The sequence below is a fragment of the Saccopteryx bilineata genome, chromosome 3, assembly GCF_036850765.1.
Source record: "Saccopteryx bilineata isolate mSacBil1 chromosome 3, mSacBil1_pri_phased_curated, whole genome shotgun sequence".
Classification (NCBI taxonomy): domain Eukaryota; kingdom Metazoa; phylum Chordata; class Mammalia; order Chiroptera; family Emballonuridae; genus Saccopteryx; species Saccopteryx bilineata.
The window spans coordinates 119,192,430-119,211,834 of NC_089492.1; the positions used below are offsets into that span (position 1 = coordinate 119,192,430).

At 35.9% G+C, this 19,405-nt stretch overlaps 1 protein-coding gene across 7 annotated transcripts in view; it reads left to right on the forward strand.

Annotated features, from left to right (window-relative positions):
• The window catches only part of EHBP1 (EH domain binding protein 1), a 591,964-nt gene that overhangs the window by 455,764 nt on the left and 116,795 nt on the right, over positions 1 to 19,405 (forward strand). For all 7 annotated transcript variants that reach the window (XM_066267218.1, XM_066267219.1, XM_066267217.1 and 4 more), the window contains 2 exons: positions 14,790 to 14,968; positions 15,578 to 15,626. In XM_066267218.1, coding sequence (XP_066123315.1) covers positions 14,790 to 14,968; positions 15,578 to 15,626 — 228 coding nt within the window. The remainder of the gene's footprint in view (positions 1 to 14,789; positions 14,969 to 15,577; positions 15,627 to 19,405) is intronic.

Below are 19,405 nucleotides of genomic sequence, written 5' to 3' on the forward strand. Positions count from 1 at the left end.
GGTGAAAGAATTGTACACTGAAAAGTAGAAAACTGTGATAAAAGAAGTTAAAGAAGACACAAATAAATGGACGCAATAAATATTAAGTCAGTTCACTAAGATTCCTATCAAATTTCTAAAAAATATCTTTTGCAAAAATAAAAAATCCATCTTAAAATTTATATGGAATCTTAGGGGACCCGAATAGTTAAAACAATCTTGAAAAATAACAAAGTTGTAGGGTTCACACATCCTGATTTCAAAACTTTCTATAAAACTACAGTAATCCAAAAAGTGTAGTATTGGCATAAAGACAGACTTATAAAGCAATGGAGTTGAATAGAAAGCCTAGATATAAACCCTTGCATATATGATCACATGATTTACAACACAATGTCAAGTCCATTCAAAGGGTACAGTCTTTTCAATAAATGGTCCTGGAAAAACCATATAGTCACATGCTAAGAACATAGAGCAAAAGCTTCACGACCTTGGATTTGGCAGTGAATTTTTGGATATAATACTAAAGGCACATTTCACCAAAAAAGGTATATGGGTGGGTGGCTGGTAGGTGCATGAAAGATATTCAATGTCACAAATAATTAGAGAAATGCATTATCAAAACCACAATGAGATGCTATTTCACATCATACTGATTAGAATTATTGCTATCAAAAAAACAGGAAACAAAAGCCTGACCAGGCGGTGGCGCAGTGTATAGAGCATCGGACTGGTATGTGGAGGACCCAGGTTCGAGACCCCGAGGTCACCAGCTTGAGCGTGGGCTCATCTGGTTTGAGCAAAGCTCACCAGCTTGGACCCAAGGTCACTGGCTCGAGCAAGGGTGCTCAGTCTGCTGTAGCCCCCCGGTCAAGGCACATATGAGAAGGCAATCAATGAACAACTAAGGTGTCGCAAAGAAAAACTAATAATTGATGCTTCTTATCTCTCTCCATTCCTGTCTGTCTGTCCCTATCCCTCTCTCTCTGACTTTTTCTCTGTCTCTATAAAAAAAAAAAATCAAAACAAAGAAACAAAAAACCCCAGAAAATAAAAACTGGGACCTTGTACACTGTTGGTGGGAATGTAAAATTGTGCAGCCACTAAGGAATAACTATAGAAGTACTTCAAAATTTTTTAAATAGAATTACCCTATGATCCAGCAATTTTAGTTTTGGATCTATGCCTAAAAGAATTGAAAGCAGGATCTTGAAGAGATATTTTTACACACATATTTATTGCATCATTATTCACATTAACTTAAACATGGATGTAATCTATGTGTCCAGTGACAGGTAAATGGATTATACATACAATGGAATATTTAGCCTTAAAAAGGAAGGAAATTGTGACATGTGCTGTTAACATGGATGAACCTTGAGGTAATGCTAAATGAAATAAACCAGTCACAGAATGACAAATATGTGTGATTCCACTTATATGAGATGCCCAGAGTAGTCAAAATCAAAGAGACAGAAAGTAGAATAGTGGTTGCCAGGGTCTGTGGGAAAGCGGAAATAAAGAATTACTGTTCAAGGGTTATAGAGTTTTTGTTTTGTAAGATTAAGCGTTCTGGAGATGGATGATGGTTCCATGATAGAAATGTACTTAAGGTCTGACCTGTGGTGGCGCAGTGGATAAAGCGTTGACCTGGAAATGCTGAGGTCGCTGGTTCGAAACCCTGGGCTTGCCTGATCAAGGCACATATGGGAGTTGATGCTTCCAGCTCCTCCCCCCTTCTCTCTCTCTGTCTCTCCTCTCTCTCTCTCTCTCTCTCTCTCTCTCCCCCCGTTCTCTCTAAAATGAATAAATAAAAAATTTAAAAAAAAAGAAATGTACTTACTACCACTTCAAAATGGTTAAGATGGTATATACTATATTATGTGTATTTTTAAAATGTTTAAGTTACTGAGGACCCCAAAGAATTTTTGTTTATGTGAATTATATCTATTACTGATATAAACAGTATTAAAAATCAAAAATGAGAAATTTAAAATATATATTAATTCATTTAAAATAACATTGCATACATTTTAACCTAAGTAACATTTTTTTCATTTGGGAAACATTATTTGACAATCCAGACAGCCACTTGTCACTATCAGTTTGCTGAGATCTTGCTAAAGTTAAAATATTTTCTGAATAGTCATTCCAGACAGTTTCAACATAGTCATAATCAATGACTACAGAATATTTCTCTGCATAATGTTTGAACAGTTTGGAAGCATAGACCTAGAAGATCTTGGAGTTTGCTCATGCGTACTGAATGCACAGAATCTGCTCTCAGTAGGCATCTGCCATCTGCCCTGCTGTACACATGCCAGATGTAACTGCTGAGTAGTTCTTCCACCATTCACCCAGGTGCACAGACCTAGAGACAGAGGCCTGCATTTAGAGTTCAAGCCTGGGGCTTCAGTCTGGTCTCCTAGAAAAAGGAGATGAAAAAAATCTCAATCAAGCAAGCCTTTCTTACTATGACCAAGTCTTTATTTCTCTCAGCATCTGCAAAAGAGTGCATAGACCACTGCAGATATCATAAATAAAATTTTTAACAAAAAATTATTGCATTTTTCAAAAACAAAACAATTTTATTAGTAAGAAGAATAAATTTTTTTTCCATTTTTGCCAAACTGATGTCTGGCATAAGAGAAATCAGCTTTGGCATTTAATCTGTTGTTTGGTTGAAGTATATAAAGAAAATATGAACTCGCTTTTATATATAGTTGGAAAAATAAGTTAATTTTAATAGACATTTAAAGTAATTGGGGGGCCCTGGCTGGTGGCAAGGTGGATAGAGCATAGTCCCGGAGCACTGAGGTCGCGGGTTTGATTCTGAGGTTGCTGGCTCAAGTTCCAGTCAAGGCACATATGAGAAGCAATCAGTGGAACAGCTCAGTGGAACAATGCGTTGATGCATCTTTCTCTCTCTCTCTTCTCTCCCCCTTCCCCCCCCTCTCTCTCAAAAAAGTAAATAAAAAGAAAATATTTGCTGATTGCCTTTTCTAATACTACATTAAAACTTAAGTTATTTGCAGTGTACAAATCGAAACAATACATCAGTCTATCTTGCATTTTCAAATAGATATTTTATTGATGCATGATTTTATAACATCATACATTGTTCATTTGTAAATACTGATTTCCCAACTCCTGAAGATCTATATGTTATCACATTTGATTACACAATGTCAAAAAATAACATTTGTCAATATTGCCACCAATCTTTACACATAAGTTCTTAAGTCCATCATTTTCCTCACGTCTGTTGTATGTGGACCTATTTATACTCTCTGTTCTACATAATTATTAGATATATTTGTTTTTGGCTCTGATATTTTATATTATGCTTTCTAATTTTTAAAAAATAATTTACACTATGAGTTCTGTATTCTTTAATTTGTATTTGATTCTACTGATAGTTAAGGGAGTTTAACTGTTGATTTCTTAGTACTTTCCCAAAAGTGCTAATCAGGATCACTCATCTCCTAGTTTATGCTAAAAAGGGTACTTTTCAGTTTCTTATCATCCTTGTTACCTTTGAGTAATTTTCAAGTTGAATTGGGAAACCACCATTTTTATTTCATCATTTTAAAATTAGCAATTCCAATATTCTTCTTAACTTTCTTTTGGTGTGAAACTGAACATGTGTGTGAAATATATACAAAAATAAAGTGCATAAGACAAAATACACAGCTTAACAAATTATTTTAAGCAGATATCTATGTAAACACCACAAGAATTAGATTTTTGCCAACAACCCAGAAGCTATCTGCTTTTGTGGCCCTTATCCTAAATTCTTTCCTCTTCCCTAGAGATCACTATCACAATTTTATAGAAATCACTTTGTTCTTGCTTTATAGTTTGAAATACAATTTTTTTTTCCTTTTTTTATGAATTTTTTTTTGTTCTTTTTACAGAGACAGAGTCAGAGAGGGATAGATAGGGACAGACAGACAGGAACGGAGAGATATGAGAAGCATCAATCATTAGTTTGTCGTTGAGACACCTTAGTTCATCAATGGCTTTAGGCGACCCCTGTGTTTTGGTTGTTCGACCCCACCGGGTTCGCGACCCACAGGTTGAGAACCGCTGCCTTAGTTGTTCATTGATTGCTTTGTCATATGTGCCTTGACCGTGGGGCTACAGCAGACCAAATAACCCCTTGCTCTCAAGCCAAAGACCTTGGGTCCAAGCTGGTGAGCTTTGCTCAAACCAGATGAGCCTGCACTCAAGCTGGCAACCTTGAGGTCTCGAACCTGGGTCCTCTGCATCCCAGTCCAATACTCTATTCACTGCACCATCGTCTGGTCAGGCGAAGTACAATTTCTTAAACAGTATGGTTTAATTTTTAACTGGTTTCTCATTTTACATGTGAAATCTTATGTATATATGATTTTGTACCTATTTTCTTTTGTTCAATAGGTAATGTTTTAGGACTAGCCATGTGTTATTTCTGTGCATGTGTATGGTATTTTACTATCTGAATAGACCACAATTTTAATATCTGTTTTATTGTTGATGAACATTTAGATCTGTTTCAGATTTGGGAAATTGCAAACAGTGATTTTGTATGAACATATGTAGGCATACATTTCTATTCTATGTAAGCATACATGTCTGTAGGATATAAATCTAGACTTGCTGGGCATAATATAGGCATATCTCCAAATTTACCATAATGGCTGATGCCATAGTGTTTTTCTGTCAGCCCTGTATGAGTTCCTTTTGCTATACTACCTTGCCAACACATAGTATTGTTCATTTCATTTAATTTTAATAAAAGACTTTTTAATTTTAGTTTTTGAAGGAGGAGTATGTAGTAGTGTTTTTTGGGATTCTCTGAAGACTAATGTAATGAAGCAGATTTTCTTATGTGCTTGATGTTTGGGTTCTCCTTTTGTCAAGTGCACATTCAGTTTTTGTCCATTTTTCTATTGGTTGACCTTTTTTTCTTACTGATCTTCAGAGTTTTTTGTATATTTTACTTATAAGCTATTTGTGTATGTGTGTGTATATACATATATATATGCATATGTTAGCATTATAATATCAGGAATGCAAAACCATACCATCATCCCCATGAACTATTTAGTTGTAAGGTGACAAGATCAGGTGGGTGTGGACCATTTTGGCTTATAAAATATAGGAACTTGTCACAACCCATACTTAAAAACTATCACATCCCTCAAGGGACACATGTGGCTACGAGAGTTGTACTATGTGCAGGGAGGCTGTGGCCTTTGTTTTTAGTAATCATTTATAGTTTATTGACAGGCTTCTAAGTTTATGTGCAGTTCACCAAACTGGGGTCATTTCTACAATAAATAGTGTCTCTCTATTGCTTCAAGCTTCAGCCCCAGACCAGGGTTACTCCTATTCGGGGTGCATGCGGGAGTCTGTCTCACTATCTCCCCTCCTCTCACTTAAAATAAATAAAATAAAATAAAATAGTGTTGCATGGTAACATCTGACATTTCACATTGATCTTAATTCAATATATTTCCATGGAAATACTGTTAAACTCAAGGTCATTTCTGCATGAAGAAAGGGTTTAAGTCTGTTGGTTAACCCTTGTACCCTGGGAAAAATATGGTAACTTTACAAAGTTGAGTCTTCTAACCCATGAATATGGTATGTTTTCCATTTCTTTAGGTCTCCTTTATTTTCTCACAATAGAGTGTGTGATAGTATATATATATATAAATATATATATATTTATAAATATATAAATAAATATATAAATATATATATATATATAAAACAGTCATATACATTATTTGTAGATTAATTCCTTAGCACTTGGTATGTTTAGACCACTACAAGAAGTCTTCAATTTTTAAATTTCTAACTGCTTTTATTAGTGTACCAAAATGTAGTTGGTTTTATTATTATTTTTTTTATTTCTGGCACCCTCTTTAAATTCTCTTACTAATGCTAATAAATTATCTGTAGCTTCTTTTGAATGTTTTACATACTTAATTTTATTTGTATATAAAGACAATTTTATAGTTTTGTTTCTTTTTCAATATTTATATCCTTATGACTTTTTCTGGCCTTAATGCAATAGCTAGTACATCAGTACAATGTTAAATAAAAGTGGTGATAGATTCTCGGCCATGGCTGGTTGGCTCAATGGTAGAGCATCAGCCCGGCATACGGAAGTCCCGGGTTTGATTCCCGGCCAGAGCACACAGGAGAAGTGCCCATCTGCTTCTCCATCCTTCCCCCTCTCTTTTCTCTCTATCTCTCTCTTTCCCTCCCTGCAACCAAGACTCCATGGGAGCAAAGTTGGCCCCGGGCGCTGAGGTTGGCTCCGGTTGCATTGGAACAACACCCCAGATGGACCAAGCATTGCCCCCTGGTGGGCATGCTGGGTGGATCCCGGTCAGGCGCATGCAGGAGTCTGTCTGCTGCACCCTGCTTCTCACTTTGGAAAAATACAAAAAAAAAAAAAAAAGTGGTGATAAATTCTCAGTCTCAAAGGGAAAATGAAATGTTTTACTGTTACAATATCTGTTGTAGGATTTTTGCAAGTTAAGGCATCTTATCTTACTACTTACTAGTCTGCCAGAATTATTTTATAGAATATAAATGGATCTTAAATTTTACTAAATGCATTTCTGCAGTTATTTAGAGGATTATAGCTACCTATTTTCCCTTACAGTCTGTTAAGATAGCAAGATGATGCAATAGATTTGCTAATGTCAAGTCAAATGTACATTCCTGGAATGACTCCAGTTCAGTTTTTAAACTTCTAGATTCACTGTGCTAGTATTTTCATTTTGCCTCAATATTCATGATCGGTTTTTCTGTAATTTTGCCTTATTCTATTGAGTTTTGGAATCAAGATTTGTAGGATCATTAAATGAGTTGGAGAATAAGCCCATTTTTCTTATTCTGGAAGAATCTGTATAATGTTAGAAACATTTCTTTGTTCAATATTTGGTGAAACTGACAATGAAATCCCTAGAATTTTGTATATAGGAATGTTTTTAATTACAAATTCAGTTTATTTAAATTTTTAGTACTATCTAGATTTTCTACTTCTTTTAGCTATACTTTTTTTGGAATTTGCTTCTCTTCATTTATCTTGGTCAGTCACACTAAAAGTTTTATTGATTTTTGTCCTTCCAAATAAGCAGGTTTCAGCTTTATTGGTTCTTTTTAATATATGCTTATTTTTTATTCCTTTTCCCCACTTTCTTTTCTTTATTATTGTATTTTTCCAACTTTTGAGGATAGAGGAGCTCATATCGCTTTTTGGGAGTCTACCAAAGTGCAGCTCTACCTCTCTCTCACTGTTCCAGATCAACCAGTGTAAAAGCAGCACTGAGAGCTTTGCTCACTCCCAGGTTTTCTCTAGGTCTTGGCCTGGGGTTAGGTTTTGATGTTTTTAGAAGTTTTTCTAAAAAATAGTTTGTTTAGCTTTTATAAATTGTATTCAGATGGTTGTCCTACTTTAATGTAAGCAGAAGTTCTTCCCATAATCTTTCTGTTTGTCTACTGGTCAGATAACAAAGCCTACCTTTCAGTTTTACCATGAGAATAAAATGAAGCCACTCAAATAAAAAGTTTGAAAAAATATAAGAACAGTACAGATGTAACTATTCTTGGTCTCATCTCTGCTGTTGTTTATGGCTCACCAAGTGTTAAGATTTATCCAAAGTTCTCTCAACTACTTGCAGTAATTTGCAGTAATTAGACAGTCTCCAGATCAGTGGTAGGGAGACCAGAATGTTTTACAGCTTCAGCAATGGTCGGGTGTAATGTTAATGCTCTAGATTTAATTAGTTCTAGTTCTAATCAGTAATCTAAAGTCCAACAGAATGAGCAAAGGGTTTTATTAACAATACTTCTGGAGTTTACATTGTTTGGATCAATTGCCTGTTTTTGAATTAATTTAACATATAGGGTGCAGTGATCTAAGCTCTGAAAATGGTAGTAAGTTGATAAAGGCAATCACTAATCTCAGGAAATTTACAGTTTCTGCTAAGGTCCTCAAAGTAAATTATCACAAAATGTGAAATGTTGTATAAGAGCACAGACTCTGGTGTGGGAACACATTGGTATAGATTTTAAGTCTTTTTGTAGATAGAAGAACTGATATATTATCATAAAAATATCCTAAAAGATGCAGATAGTCAAAGGAACATTGAAAGCAGCTTCTACTGACTGGGAATTGTGAAGAGTTTGCATGTAGGAGATGATGATTGAACTTAATCTTGATGGTAATGTGAAATTGTAGCAGTTGTGGCCCTGGCCAGTTGGCTCAGTGGTAGAGTGTTGGCCTGGCGTGCAGGAGTCCTGGGTTCGATTCCTGGCCAGGGCACACAGGAGGAGCGCCCATCTGCTTCTCCACCCCTCCCCCTCTCCTTCCTCTCTGTCTCTCTCTTCCTCTCCTGCAGCCAAGGCTCCATTGGAGCAAAGTTGTCCCGGGCACTGAAGATGGCTCTATAGCCTCTGCCTCAGGCACTAGAATGGCTCTGATTGCGGCAGAGCGACGCCCCAGATGGGCAGAGCATCGCCCCCTGGTTGGCATGCCCGGCAGATCCTGTTCAGGCGCATGCAGGAGTCTGTCTGATTACCTCCTCGTTTCCAACTTCAGAAAAATACAAAAAAAAAAAGAAAAAAAAGAAATAAAAAAGAAATTGTAGCAGTTGTACAGAAGACATTCCATGGGGGCAGGGTAGTGATGACAATCTATAAGATGAGAGACTGAAAGTGGGAAAGCTGAGTGCTAGGTAGGACATAATTGATTTTATGAAATGGTGAATTATCCTAGAGATTAGATATGTTGAAAAATATTTGGGATTCAATGCTCAGAAGTATTTTGACATCATTTTGTATGTTCTTGAGAACCATTAGAGACTTTGACCTATTTTTTAAGAATATTGTGCTATGACAATTGGTCAGATAAGGGAAAATTTGGAAGAAAGCAGATGTATCAGGAAGATATTACAAAAGAAGTTAGATTATAAAAGCATTCCAACAGAAGGATCAAAATTGCCCGTGAATTACAGTAACTAGTAAAAGGTGATAGGTGAAGGAAATCAAAGCGGATTCTGAGACTAAAAGTCTAGACAATTGGGACAATAGCAGTATCATTTAGTAAACATAATGTAAATGAAGCAGCATGTAAGGAAAGATTATAATTATGGTTTTGAACATATTGAGTTTGAATTTTATATAGCAGGAAGGATAGCCAGCTGGAAAAGTCAACTTGAGACAGTTTGAACTATAAATGTATATTTGGGAATCATCTGCATGGAACTGATAGTTGGAATCCTGGGAGTAAATCAGCTCAGAGTGTGGAAAGAGAAAACTATTTAGAGCAATACCTAGAGGAATATGTGCTTGTATTGGTGGAAGAAAGGGAGACAGCCAAAGAGAAAGCAACTGTTGTCAGAGGGGAAGAACAGAAGAAATGGAATTGAAGTTTCTTGCAACAATTAAAACTTAAGAAATTTTCTAACAAGTTATTTGACTAGGTTTTCTGGAAAAGGTCCTGTTGCCATTGCTAGTAAGAATAACTAGGTGGTCCTACTTTCTTTTAATATGTAATAGGCTATCTTAACAGAAATAATATTTTTAAACAATCTATATTAGAACATAGAACTGCTAAGTGAAACAGTGGTCTCAAGTTCTATTTCTTGCCTGACCAGGTGGTGGCGCAGTGGATAGAGTGTTAGACTGGAATGCAGAGGACCCAGGTTTGAAACCCCAAGGTCGCAGGATTGAGCGTAGGCTCACTTGCTTGAGTGTGGGCTCACCAGCTTGAGCGTGGGGTTGCTGGCTTGAGCGGGGATCATAGATGTGACCCCATGGTCACTGGCTTGAAGCCCAAGGTCACTGGCTTGAGCCCAAGGTCGCTGGCTTGAGCAGGGGTCACTCACTCTGCTGTAGGTCGCTCTGCCCCCCCCCCATTAAGGCATATATGAGAAAGCATCAGTGAACAACTAAGGTGCCTTCAATGAAGAATTGATGCTTCTCATCTCTCTCCCTCTCTCTGTCTCTCTCTGTCACAAATAAAGTCCTATTTCTTCTCTATCATTACCACTTCAAACTGGCTCTGTAACCATGATGGTTGACATTAAACTGTAGTTTTCAGTTAAACCAAGATCAGTGAAATTTCATTTACACAGTGACTTCATTGAGAGGGTACTGGTGGATCACCCAATTGAACATACTGATCATTCTAATCATAAAGTTATAATTAGAATGACTTTTATGAATTTCCTCTCTCTCAGTGCATAAAAAGGACAGCTATAATATCAGTGCTTTATTTTCCCGATATATTAAATAGAGGGAACTTCTCATTTAGTTATTGTGGAAATGCAAGAAAAAAGTTTTAAAGAATTGTTTCAACATTTGAATATTTGGTTCTGTACTTAATGGCTAGATTTTGGTGTCTTCCTTTCTTTGGAACGCAATAAATTGCAAAGTCATTCAGAGCTTTTCACTAAACCCATAAAGTTGTATTTCAAAAATTCCAAGGGGCTCATTTTGCACAGAGTATCAAGATTGTCTTATATAGATTTGTTTGCAAAAGTTTTTTGCTATCTTGAAGAAATTTATGGCCTTTAAAGTTTCCAAAAGACACTCAAAAATAGGAATTCAAGTGCTGATAGTGCATTGGTGGTAGTAGTAATAATTGGTTAATATTTACTGAATAGTTACTATGTGCCATACATTATACTATTTTTGCATGAACTTATTCATTTAGCAGTAGTTACTGAGTGTCTACTATGTGCCAGGAACTGTTCTGAGCTCTTTGGGGACCAGTTAAAAAACAAAACAAAAATCTAAAATCACTGCCATCATAACCCTTTTATTTAGTGAGAATGAACAGATAATAAGCATTAACAATAGCATATTTTGATAATAACCAAAATTAAGTATATGGACCGTAACAAGGTAATACATACTATGGGAAAAATAAGTACTATTGGAAAAAGGTAAGGGGAGATGGGAATGTCTAGTTGGGGTTAGGTGATAGAGATGAGTTGTGTTATTAAATAGGGTGATCAGAATAGTCCTAATGGAGATGGTTGCTTGGGGCTAACCATGAAAATATCTGAGAGGAGAGCATCTAGGCCAGGGGTTGGGAACCTATGGCTCGTGAGCCAGATGTGGCTCTTTTGATGGCTGCATCTAGCTCGCAGACAAATCTTTAATTAAAAAAAATAAATAACGTTAAAAATATAAAATATTCTCATGTATTACAATCCATTCATTTCCTACTGCTCATGTTCATGGTTGTGGGTGGCTGGAGCCAATCACAGCTGTCCTCCGGGACAACACCAAATTTTTATTGGATGATGTGTAACGTACATGGGTTGTTGTATGGCTCTCATGGAATTACATTTTAAAATATGTGGCATCCATGGCTTTCTCAGCCAAAAAGGTTCCCGACCCCTGATCTAGGCAAATGGAACAATTTGTGTAAAGGCAGTAAGGTGGGTCCATGTCTGGGATATACAAGAAGTAACAGAAGTCAATATGGTTTAAAGTGATTGAAGGTGAGTGTGGTAAAGAGCATCATGAACAGGAGAAGAGGGAGGCAAATTTTGTTACTGTAACACTCTAAGTACCATTATAATCCCCACTTTATAGATGAGGGAACTGAGACAGAAAAGTCAAGCAACCAGCCACATTTACTACAAAATCGGGAGCCAGCAATAGCAAAAAACAAGCAGTTTCAAAATGATTTTTGCTTATTTCTTTGTGACCTTCTATAAAATATTAGATGAAAGTTCCATACTCAAGTGAATGATTCATTGAATAATGACTGTACTGGTATTTTCTTTCTCTGCAACCAACATGACCATTTATAGGGTTTGTAATTTCATCAAAGTTTCTTCAATACATACGACTTTTTTGTCTTGTTACTGCAGTAAGCCTCCTGAGATGTTTTAATACAAGGGTTTTGTGTTAGGGTGATTTTTTTCATATTGAGACTTTTTAGAAACCAGAATACATTCATAATTACAATACTATAGTGTGTTTTTCTTCATTTTTAAGTACAGAAAGCCACTCTAGATTATAATTATGGTAATGGCATTTGAACATTACCTGTGTATGTGCTATTGATGATTTGAATTAATCAGTATAATGATAGTTGCAGGTTTCATGGCCCATTTATATGCTTTAATAATATAATTTGGTGTAGAAAAATATTTTTTAGTTTTTTTAAATTAAATTTACTGATGTAACATTGGTTCATAACATATACATTTCAAGTGTACATTGTAATTCAATATTGTACTCACTGTCCAAAGTCTAGTTTTCTTCCATTACCACATATTTGATCTTCTTTACCCAATTTGTCCTCCTTTCCAGCTCCTTCCCTCTGGTAACCACTGTTTTGTTGTCTGTATCTATGGTTTGTTTTGGTTGGTTTTGTTAGCTCATTTGTTGCTTTTTGTTTTATATTCCACATTATGCGGTTTTTGTTTCTTTCTATCTGACTTATTTCACCTAGCATAATACTCTCAAGATCCAAACATGTTGTCACAAGTGACAATATTTTATCTTTTTTATGGCTAAATGTTATCATTTCCCCCCTGCACATGCACATACCCCATATCTTCATCTGTCATCTGTTGATGGACACTTAGGTTGTTTCCATGTCTTGGCTATTATAAATAATGCTGCAGCCCTGGCAAGTTAGCTCAGTCCATTAGAGCCTTGTCTAGAAATACCACTGTTGCTGGTTCCGTCCCCCATCAGGGCACATATGGAAATGACCAGTGAATGCGCAACTAAGTAGAACAACAAATGAGTGCTTTCCTCTCTCTCTATCTCTCTAAAATCAATCAATAAAAAAATAAATATAAATAACGCTTCAATGAACAAGGGGTACCTATATGTTTATTAATTAGTGTTATCAAATTTTTAGGTATATACACAGAAAAGTAATTAATTGCTGGATCACAGAAATATTTCAATAAAAACAGTCCTTTAAATAATAGGCAAATCTGCTCTGGCTGGTGGCACAGTGGATAGAGTGTCCTCCTGAAGTGCTGAGGTCGCAGGTTCAATCCCAGTTGCCAGCTCAAACCTCAAGGCACCAGCTCCATTCCCAGGGGAGCCAGCTCCATCTTGAGGGCACTGGCTTGATCAGAAGGGTGCTGATTCGAGCCCTCTTCAGGTCACATATGAGATGCAATCAATGGCACAACTAAGTGGAACAATGAGTTGATGCTTTTCTGTCTCCCCACCCCCCCTTCATTTCTGTCTAAAAAAAAAAAAGTTAAAAAAATAGAAAGTCTAAGAAAAAATGGGTTTGTGCCCAGTTCATTGCTCCCCTACCTCATCATAGGCTACTCACCACTCTACTTCCAAGTTAAGTGTCTAGAGGGATGTGCAAAGTTACCATTAGGTGTAAAGATTTAATACTTTTTTTTTATAATGTTAGATTATAGTTAAGAGAGTTGTTATTTATTCTAAGGTAAATATTTTACTATATTAGTAATTCTATTTTTACCTACTTACTCATATTGAATACAATTAATCAAAATTTGTTGATTTTTATGAGCTGTGAATTTTTCAGCATTGACTTTATATAGGAGATCATTTTTAAAAAACAACACTTTGCTGGATTCATGGTTTTTTACATAATTTGTTAACCTGACAGTTAACAAAAAGTAAGAAATTACATCTTTGCTCTTTTTTTAATAGTCTTTCCACAGGAACAGTGAATGCATAAACCATAATTATGTGGGGTTAATTTTAATTGTTTAGCACTAACATGCTTTTGTCAAGTGGGGGCATCATTGGTCTTTCTTAAACAAACTGTGTAGCAAGAATGGTTAGCTTATTAAACTTGAATGATATTAGGGATAAATATTCTGCTTTCAACTTATTTTAGAGAGCCTCTATTTTATGTCTATATCCAGCACTCTTAACTGATAGCAAGATTTAAAGTCCAGAGGCATTAGTTTTCTTCTTTAGTTTTTAGTTGGATCAGCCTCTAAAGTTACCATCACAAAATGTAGTTGTTATCCAGTGAAAGAAAATGGCATGGTTTTAAGAATAATAAAAGTTTAGGGTAAAAATCTGATTTCGTAGTCGTGGTTTTGTTGTCATCATTGTTAAGTGTATGAACAAGGGGAAAACCAAATATATGCTTAAGATTTAAAACACACAGAGGAACACACCCTTCTAAATGGCTTAATATTTAAAAGTAGCTATAAATAATAGAGATATTTTGAGCATATCCAAATTACATACTGTTGTGTTCTGTTGCTGCTGCACCTGACTGTTGCTAATAAATCTAAATTTCATTTACCTTTTTTGAATCTATATAAAAAATCTGTTCAATTATGATTGCCATTGTACTATCTAAATTGCATATGATTACTGTATTTTGATCTCTCCATTACTAGCAATTTGTGCTACATTTAGACTTCCAAATAGATTATTCTTTAATCTAGTCATAAAAGGAATTATATTTGTACATAATTTACGTGTGGGTGAATTTTTTTAGAGTGTGAGAGTTACACAGATATACAACCTGAAATATTGAAATACTTTAATACAATGTTCCCATCAATATATTCTTTTCTTATGTATAAGTTTAAAATTTTGCATACTACATCTTTGTCAGGTGAATACCTTAGGCTAAAACTGAGGATAATGATTTGTAATTCATTTCCCTTTCTTGGAGGTTACAGCTATCTTAAATTGATAGTTTTGAAGGACCTGAACTGACATCAAATAGTTCAAATGATCTAAAAATGTCAATTAATGTTAATTTTCATCTTCTATTACGTTATTTTAATGTTTTCCTCTTTTTCTTTTTTTTCTAGCCAAGTCCTATACCAAGTCCTGTTTTGGGGCAAAAGCCAAATGCTAGTCAGTCATTGCTTGTATGGTGCAAAGAAGTTACAAAAAACTATCGGGGAGTGAAAATCACCAATTTTACTACATCGTGGAGAAATGGTTTATCTTTTTGTGCAATATTACACCACTTTAGACCAGATTTAATGTAAGTAAAAAAATTTTTATTTCCTGTAAGTATTTGTTGGTAAAAGACAGTTTTTAAAAAATAAAATAATTTTTAACACATATCTTGAAATACTTGACTTTCTATTTATTATGCACATCTTTTCTTTTTGAAAAAAATACTTGCCAAAAAGAAAAGTTCTTCCTTTTGATACCTAAAAATAGTCCTTTCTGGTTTTTTAAACTTATTTTTCTCCTTAAACTCATAAAAAAAACCCTGACTTTAAATTATTATGAAAATTAGGTTAATGTTAAAATTTGGTGACACAAATAAGCCTGTAGCTTTGTACATTGACAACAAGTGATTATTATTACCTCATGGTAAATTTGGTTGTCATAGCTAGTTTCTGGTCCCCTGCCTTAACTTCTCTTTTAGATGGAAAGCTTCAGGCAGTGAAACATGTAATCACTTATTTATTTATTTATTTATCTCCTTAATTTTCCACACTATTAGTTTTGTTGATTGAATTGCAGTGAAATTACTAGTTACTCTTTGGTATTATTGAGTGTCAAATTATTAGAGTCAGTTTGTTTTAAAACAGCTGTTTTATCAAATACTGTATATACCCTACTGTGCTATTTTCTCCCTCAGTGACTACAAGTCTCTGAATCCTCAAGATATTAAGGAGAACAACAAAAAGGTAAGAGACTTGCCAAGAAAAAAAAGACATAGTTTCAATTTTGGTTTCTTTTTTTTTTCAAGATTTTATTTATTCATTTGAAAGAGGGAGGGATGGAGGGAGAGGGAGAGAGAGAGAGAGAGAGAGAGAGAAGCAGCAGAAAGCATCAACTCCCATATGTGCCTTGACCAAGTAAACCCAGGATTTTGAACTGGCAAATTCAGCTTTCCAGTTTTATCCACTGCGCCACCATAGGTCAGGCCAATTTTGGTTTCTCTGTGGTCTTTTTTTAATTGGGGAAAGTGAGGTCTTCTTCCTGTAATTCAAATAGGATGCATGGTTTATTTGAGTTTGTCCTGTTCTTTTAAAGATCACATGTGCAAGTCTGGCATCAGACTATACTATATGTATGAACTTCATTAACTGTTAAATATTAAAGCATATTTCTTTTAATCAGAACTTAGCTTTTTTAACAAGTACACCTAAAGCTATCGTGCCATAACTATTATGAGTTTAGAAAGTTCAGTTGGGAGAGAATGAGGATGGGAGCCTAAAGCTAAGAAAGAATGAATGCCTGTTTTACTAGAAGCAAAAAGATACCAACATTGTTATTTATTTATTTGTTTATTTATATTTATTTTCTAGTAAACTAGTTTTTTCCACATGATCACGTAATATAATGAGGTCAATATAGCTTCCCCATTGGTGTGTGGGGGGGATATCGATTCTTTCATCCTTCAAGATAGCTGTGCAAGAGCTGAGTTGCTAGGGTCCCCAGGACCAGGTGACTTATGGAAGCAGGCTGACTTAACTACTTAACTCAATGTGCAGTACAATATTACAGTTTTCTTTTTTCTTTTTAATGTTTATTTTACTGATTTTAGAGAGGGGGAGGGAAAGAGCAGGAACTAGACAGAAACATCTGTTTTTGTATGTTTCCTGAGTGGGATCAAACCAGCAACCTCTGCGCTTCGGGATGATGCTCTGCCAATCGAACTATCTGGCCAGGGCAATATCACAGTTTTCTATGTGCACTGTGATATGGGAAAAGAGGGAGACACCTAGCACAACACACAGGAGTATTCAATTAATGTGGTTTTGGGATTTTGTGTGTGTGTATGTGCTGAATTGAATTCTTCAACTGGTAAGTTAATGAAATGTTATATTCTTAAAATAGGAGTTCTTAATCTTTGAGCTAAGGATAGAACTCAGGGTGTCCTTGAACGTAGGTAGGGAAATAAGTACATTTTCTCAATTCTTTAATTGAAATTTAGCATTTCCTTCTATTATAAATTTAGACAACAAATTTCTGTAGTATTAGCCATGACTGAGACTGTCACCTTGAATCTCAGATACTTGGATGTCACTTTACAGTTTTAAACAGCTACAAATACCTTTTAAGCTCATCACTTCTTCAAAATTATAGTAGTTAATGCATTCATAAAAAGCACACACATTAATTTCTCACAACTGAGTTTTGCTAATATTTTCATACTTTTTAAAATTTTTAATTTATCGACTGATTTTAGAGACAGAGGAAGGGAGAAAGAACTATCAATTTGTTCTTAAACTTATTTATGCACTTATTTGTTGATTCTCGTATGTGCCCTGACCAGGGATCAAACTGGCAACTTTGGAATATCAGGACGACGCTCTAGCCATCTGAGCTAACAGGCCAGAGTTCATAGTTTTATTTTTTAATGTAATTAGTTTCTTTTGTAATTCTATACTTTATACATGTAAAACATTATTCTTCTCTTCTCTGAGGAGTCCATTGCCAAAAGGATTAGTGAGATAAAGTGGTTAATAATCTCTATCTTTCTTTTTTATGTTTGTTTCTTTTTTTTTTTAACAACCTCTTTTAAAATTAGATAATTGGTTTTAATTACCAGTAAGAACCCTGACCTGTGGTGGCACAGTGGATAAAATGTTGACTTGGAACGCTGAAGTCACTGGGTCAAAACCCAGGCTTGCCCGGTCAAAGCATATATGAGAAGCAACTACGAACTGATGCTTCTTGCTCCTCTCCCCTGCCTTTCTCTCTCTCTCTCTCTCTCCTCTCTCTAAAATAAATTAAAAAAATATTTTTTTAAACCACTAGTATTAAAAAATCTATAAAAGGAAACATGATAGAAGTTCAATTAACAAATGAGAGTATAAATGAAAATAATTTTTACTTTTATTCTCTAAAACCAAAAATGTACACTACCATTAAAATATTCTTATTTCTTTGCAAATGTATGATGCTCTCCCTAAGGAAATACATTTTAAAACTGTTCATTTTTTTAATTGAAATGTGCTAGCAAAATTTTATCTTTAAAAAAATCTATATAGGCCCTGGCTGGTTGGCTCAGCGGTAGAGCGTCGGCCTAGCGTGCAGAGGACCCGGGTTCGATTCCCGGCCAGGGCACACAGGAGAAGCGCCCATTTGCTTCTCCACCCCTCCGCCACGCTTTCCTCTCTGTCTCTCTCGTCCCCTCCCGCAGTCAAGGCTCCATTGGAGCAAAGATGGCCCGGGCGCTGGGGATGGCTCTGTGGCCTCTGCCCCAGGCGCTAGAGTGGCTCTGGTCGCAACATGGCGACGCCCAGGATGGGCAGAGCATCACCTCCTGGTGGGCAGAGCTTCGCCCATGGTGGGCGTGCCGGGTGGATCCTGGTCGGGCACATGCGGGAGTCTGTCTGACTGTCTCTCCCTGTTTCCAGCTTCAGAAAAATGAAGAGAAAAAAAAAATCTATATAATTTTCTTTAAAGAAATCACTTTTATGGTGGGCATGCTGCAAAGTAAGTCATTCTCATAAAATATTTTTTGTATAATTTTAGAGAGCTTATGTCTAACAAAGTGAAATACCTTATTTGTCATCAATTAAATATCTTTAGCCTGACCAGGCGGTGGCGCAGTGGATAGAGCGTCGAACTGGGATGCGGGAAGACCCAGGTTTGAGACTCCGAGGTCACCAGCTTGAGCACAGGCTCATCTGGTTTGAGCAAAAGCTCACCAGCTTGGACCCAAGGTCGCTGGCTTGAGCAAGGGGTTACTCAGTCTGCTGAAGGCCCACGGTCAAGGCACATATGAGAAAGCAATCAATGAACAGCTAAGGTATCACAATGCTCAATGAAAAATTAATGATTGATGCTTCTCATCTCTCTCCATTCCTGTCTGTCTGTCCCTGTCTGTCCTTCTCTCTGACTCTCTCTCTGTCTCTGTAAAATATATATATATATATATATATATATATATATATATATATATATATATATATATATATACATATCTTTAGTCATGGCCAGTTGGTTCAGTGGATAGAGCATCAGCCTGGCATGAAGACATCCTCAATTTCATCCCCGGTCAGGGCACACATGAGGAGCAACCATCTGTTTATCTTCCCCTCTTGAAGCCAGTGGCTCAGTTGATTCGAGTCGGCCCTGGGCACTGAGGATAACTCAGTTGGTCCTATTGCTGGCTTCAGGTGCTGAGGATAGCTTGGTTGATTTGAGCCCCAAATGTTGCTGATGGATCCTGGGCGAGGTGCATGCGGGAGTCTTATCTCCCTTCCTCTCACTTAAAAATAATAATAATAATTTTCAGATATGACACTTCTTTACCTGCATAATTTTGCATTTGAATAAAATGCTAAGCTAATTTAAAAGCTGGTAAAAGCAATACGTCATTTTTATAAAGTGAAGCTTTCAGATTATTTTGAAATTTTGAAAGCATTATTGATTTTACATATATATTGATTTTTATTTTTTTTTTTACAGAGACAGAGAGAGAGTCAGAGAGAGGGATAGACAGGGACAG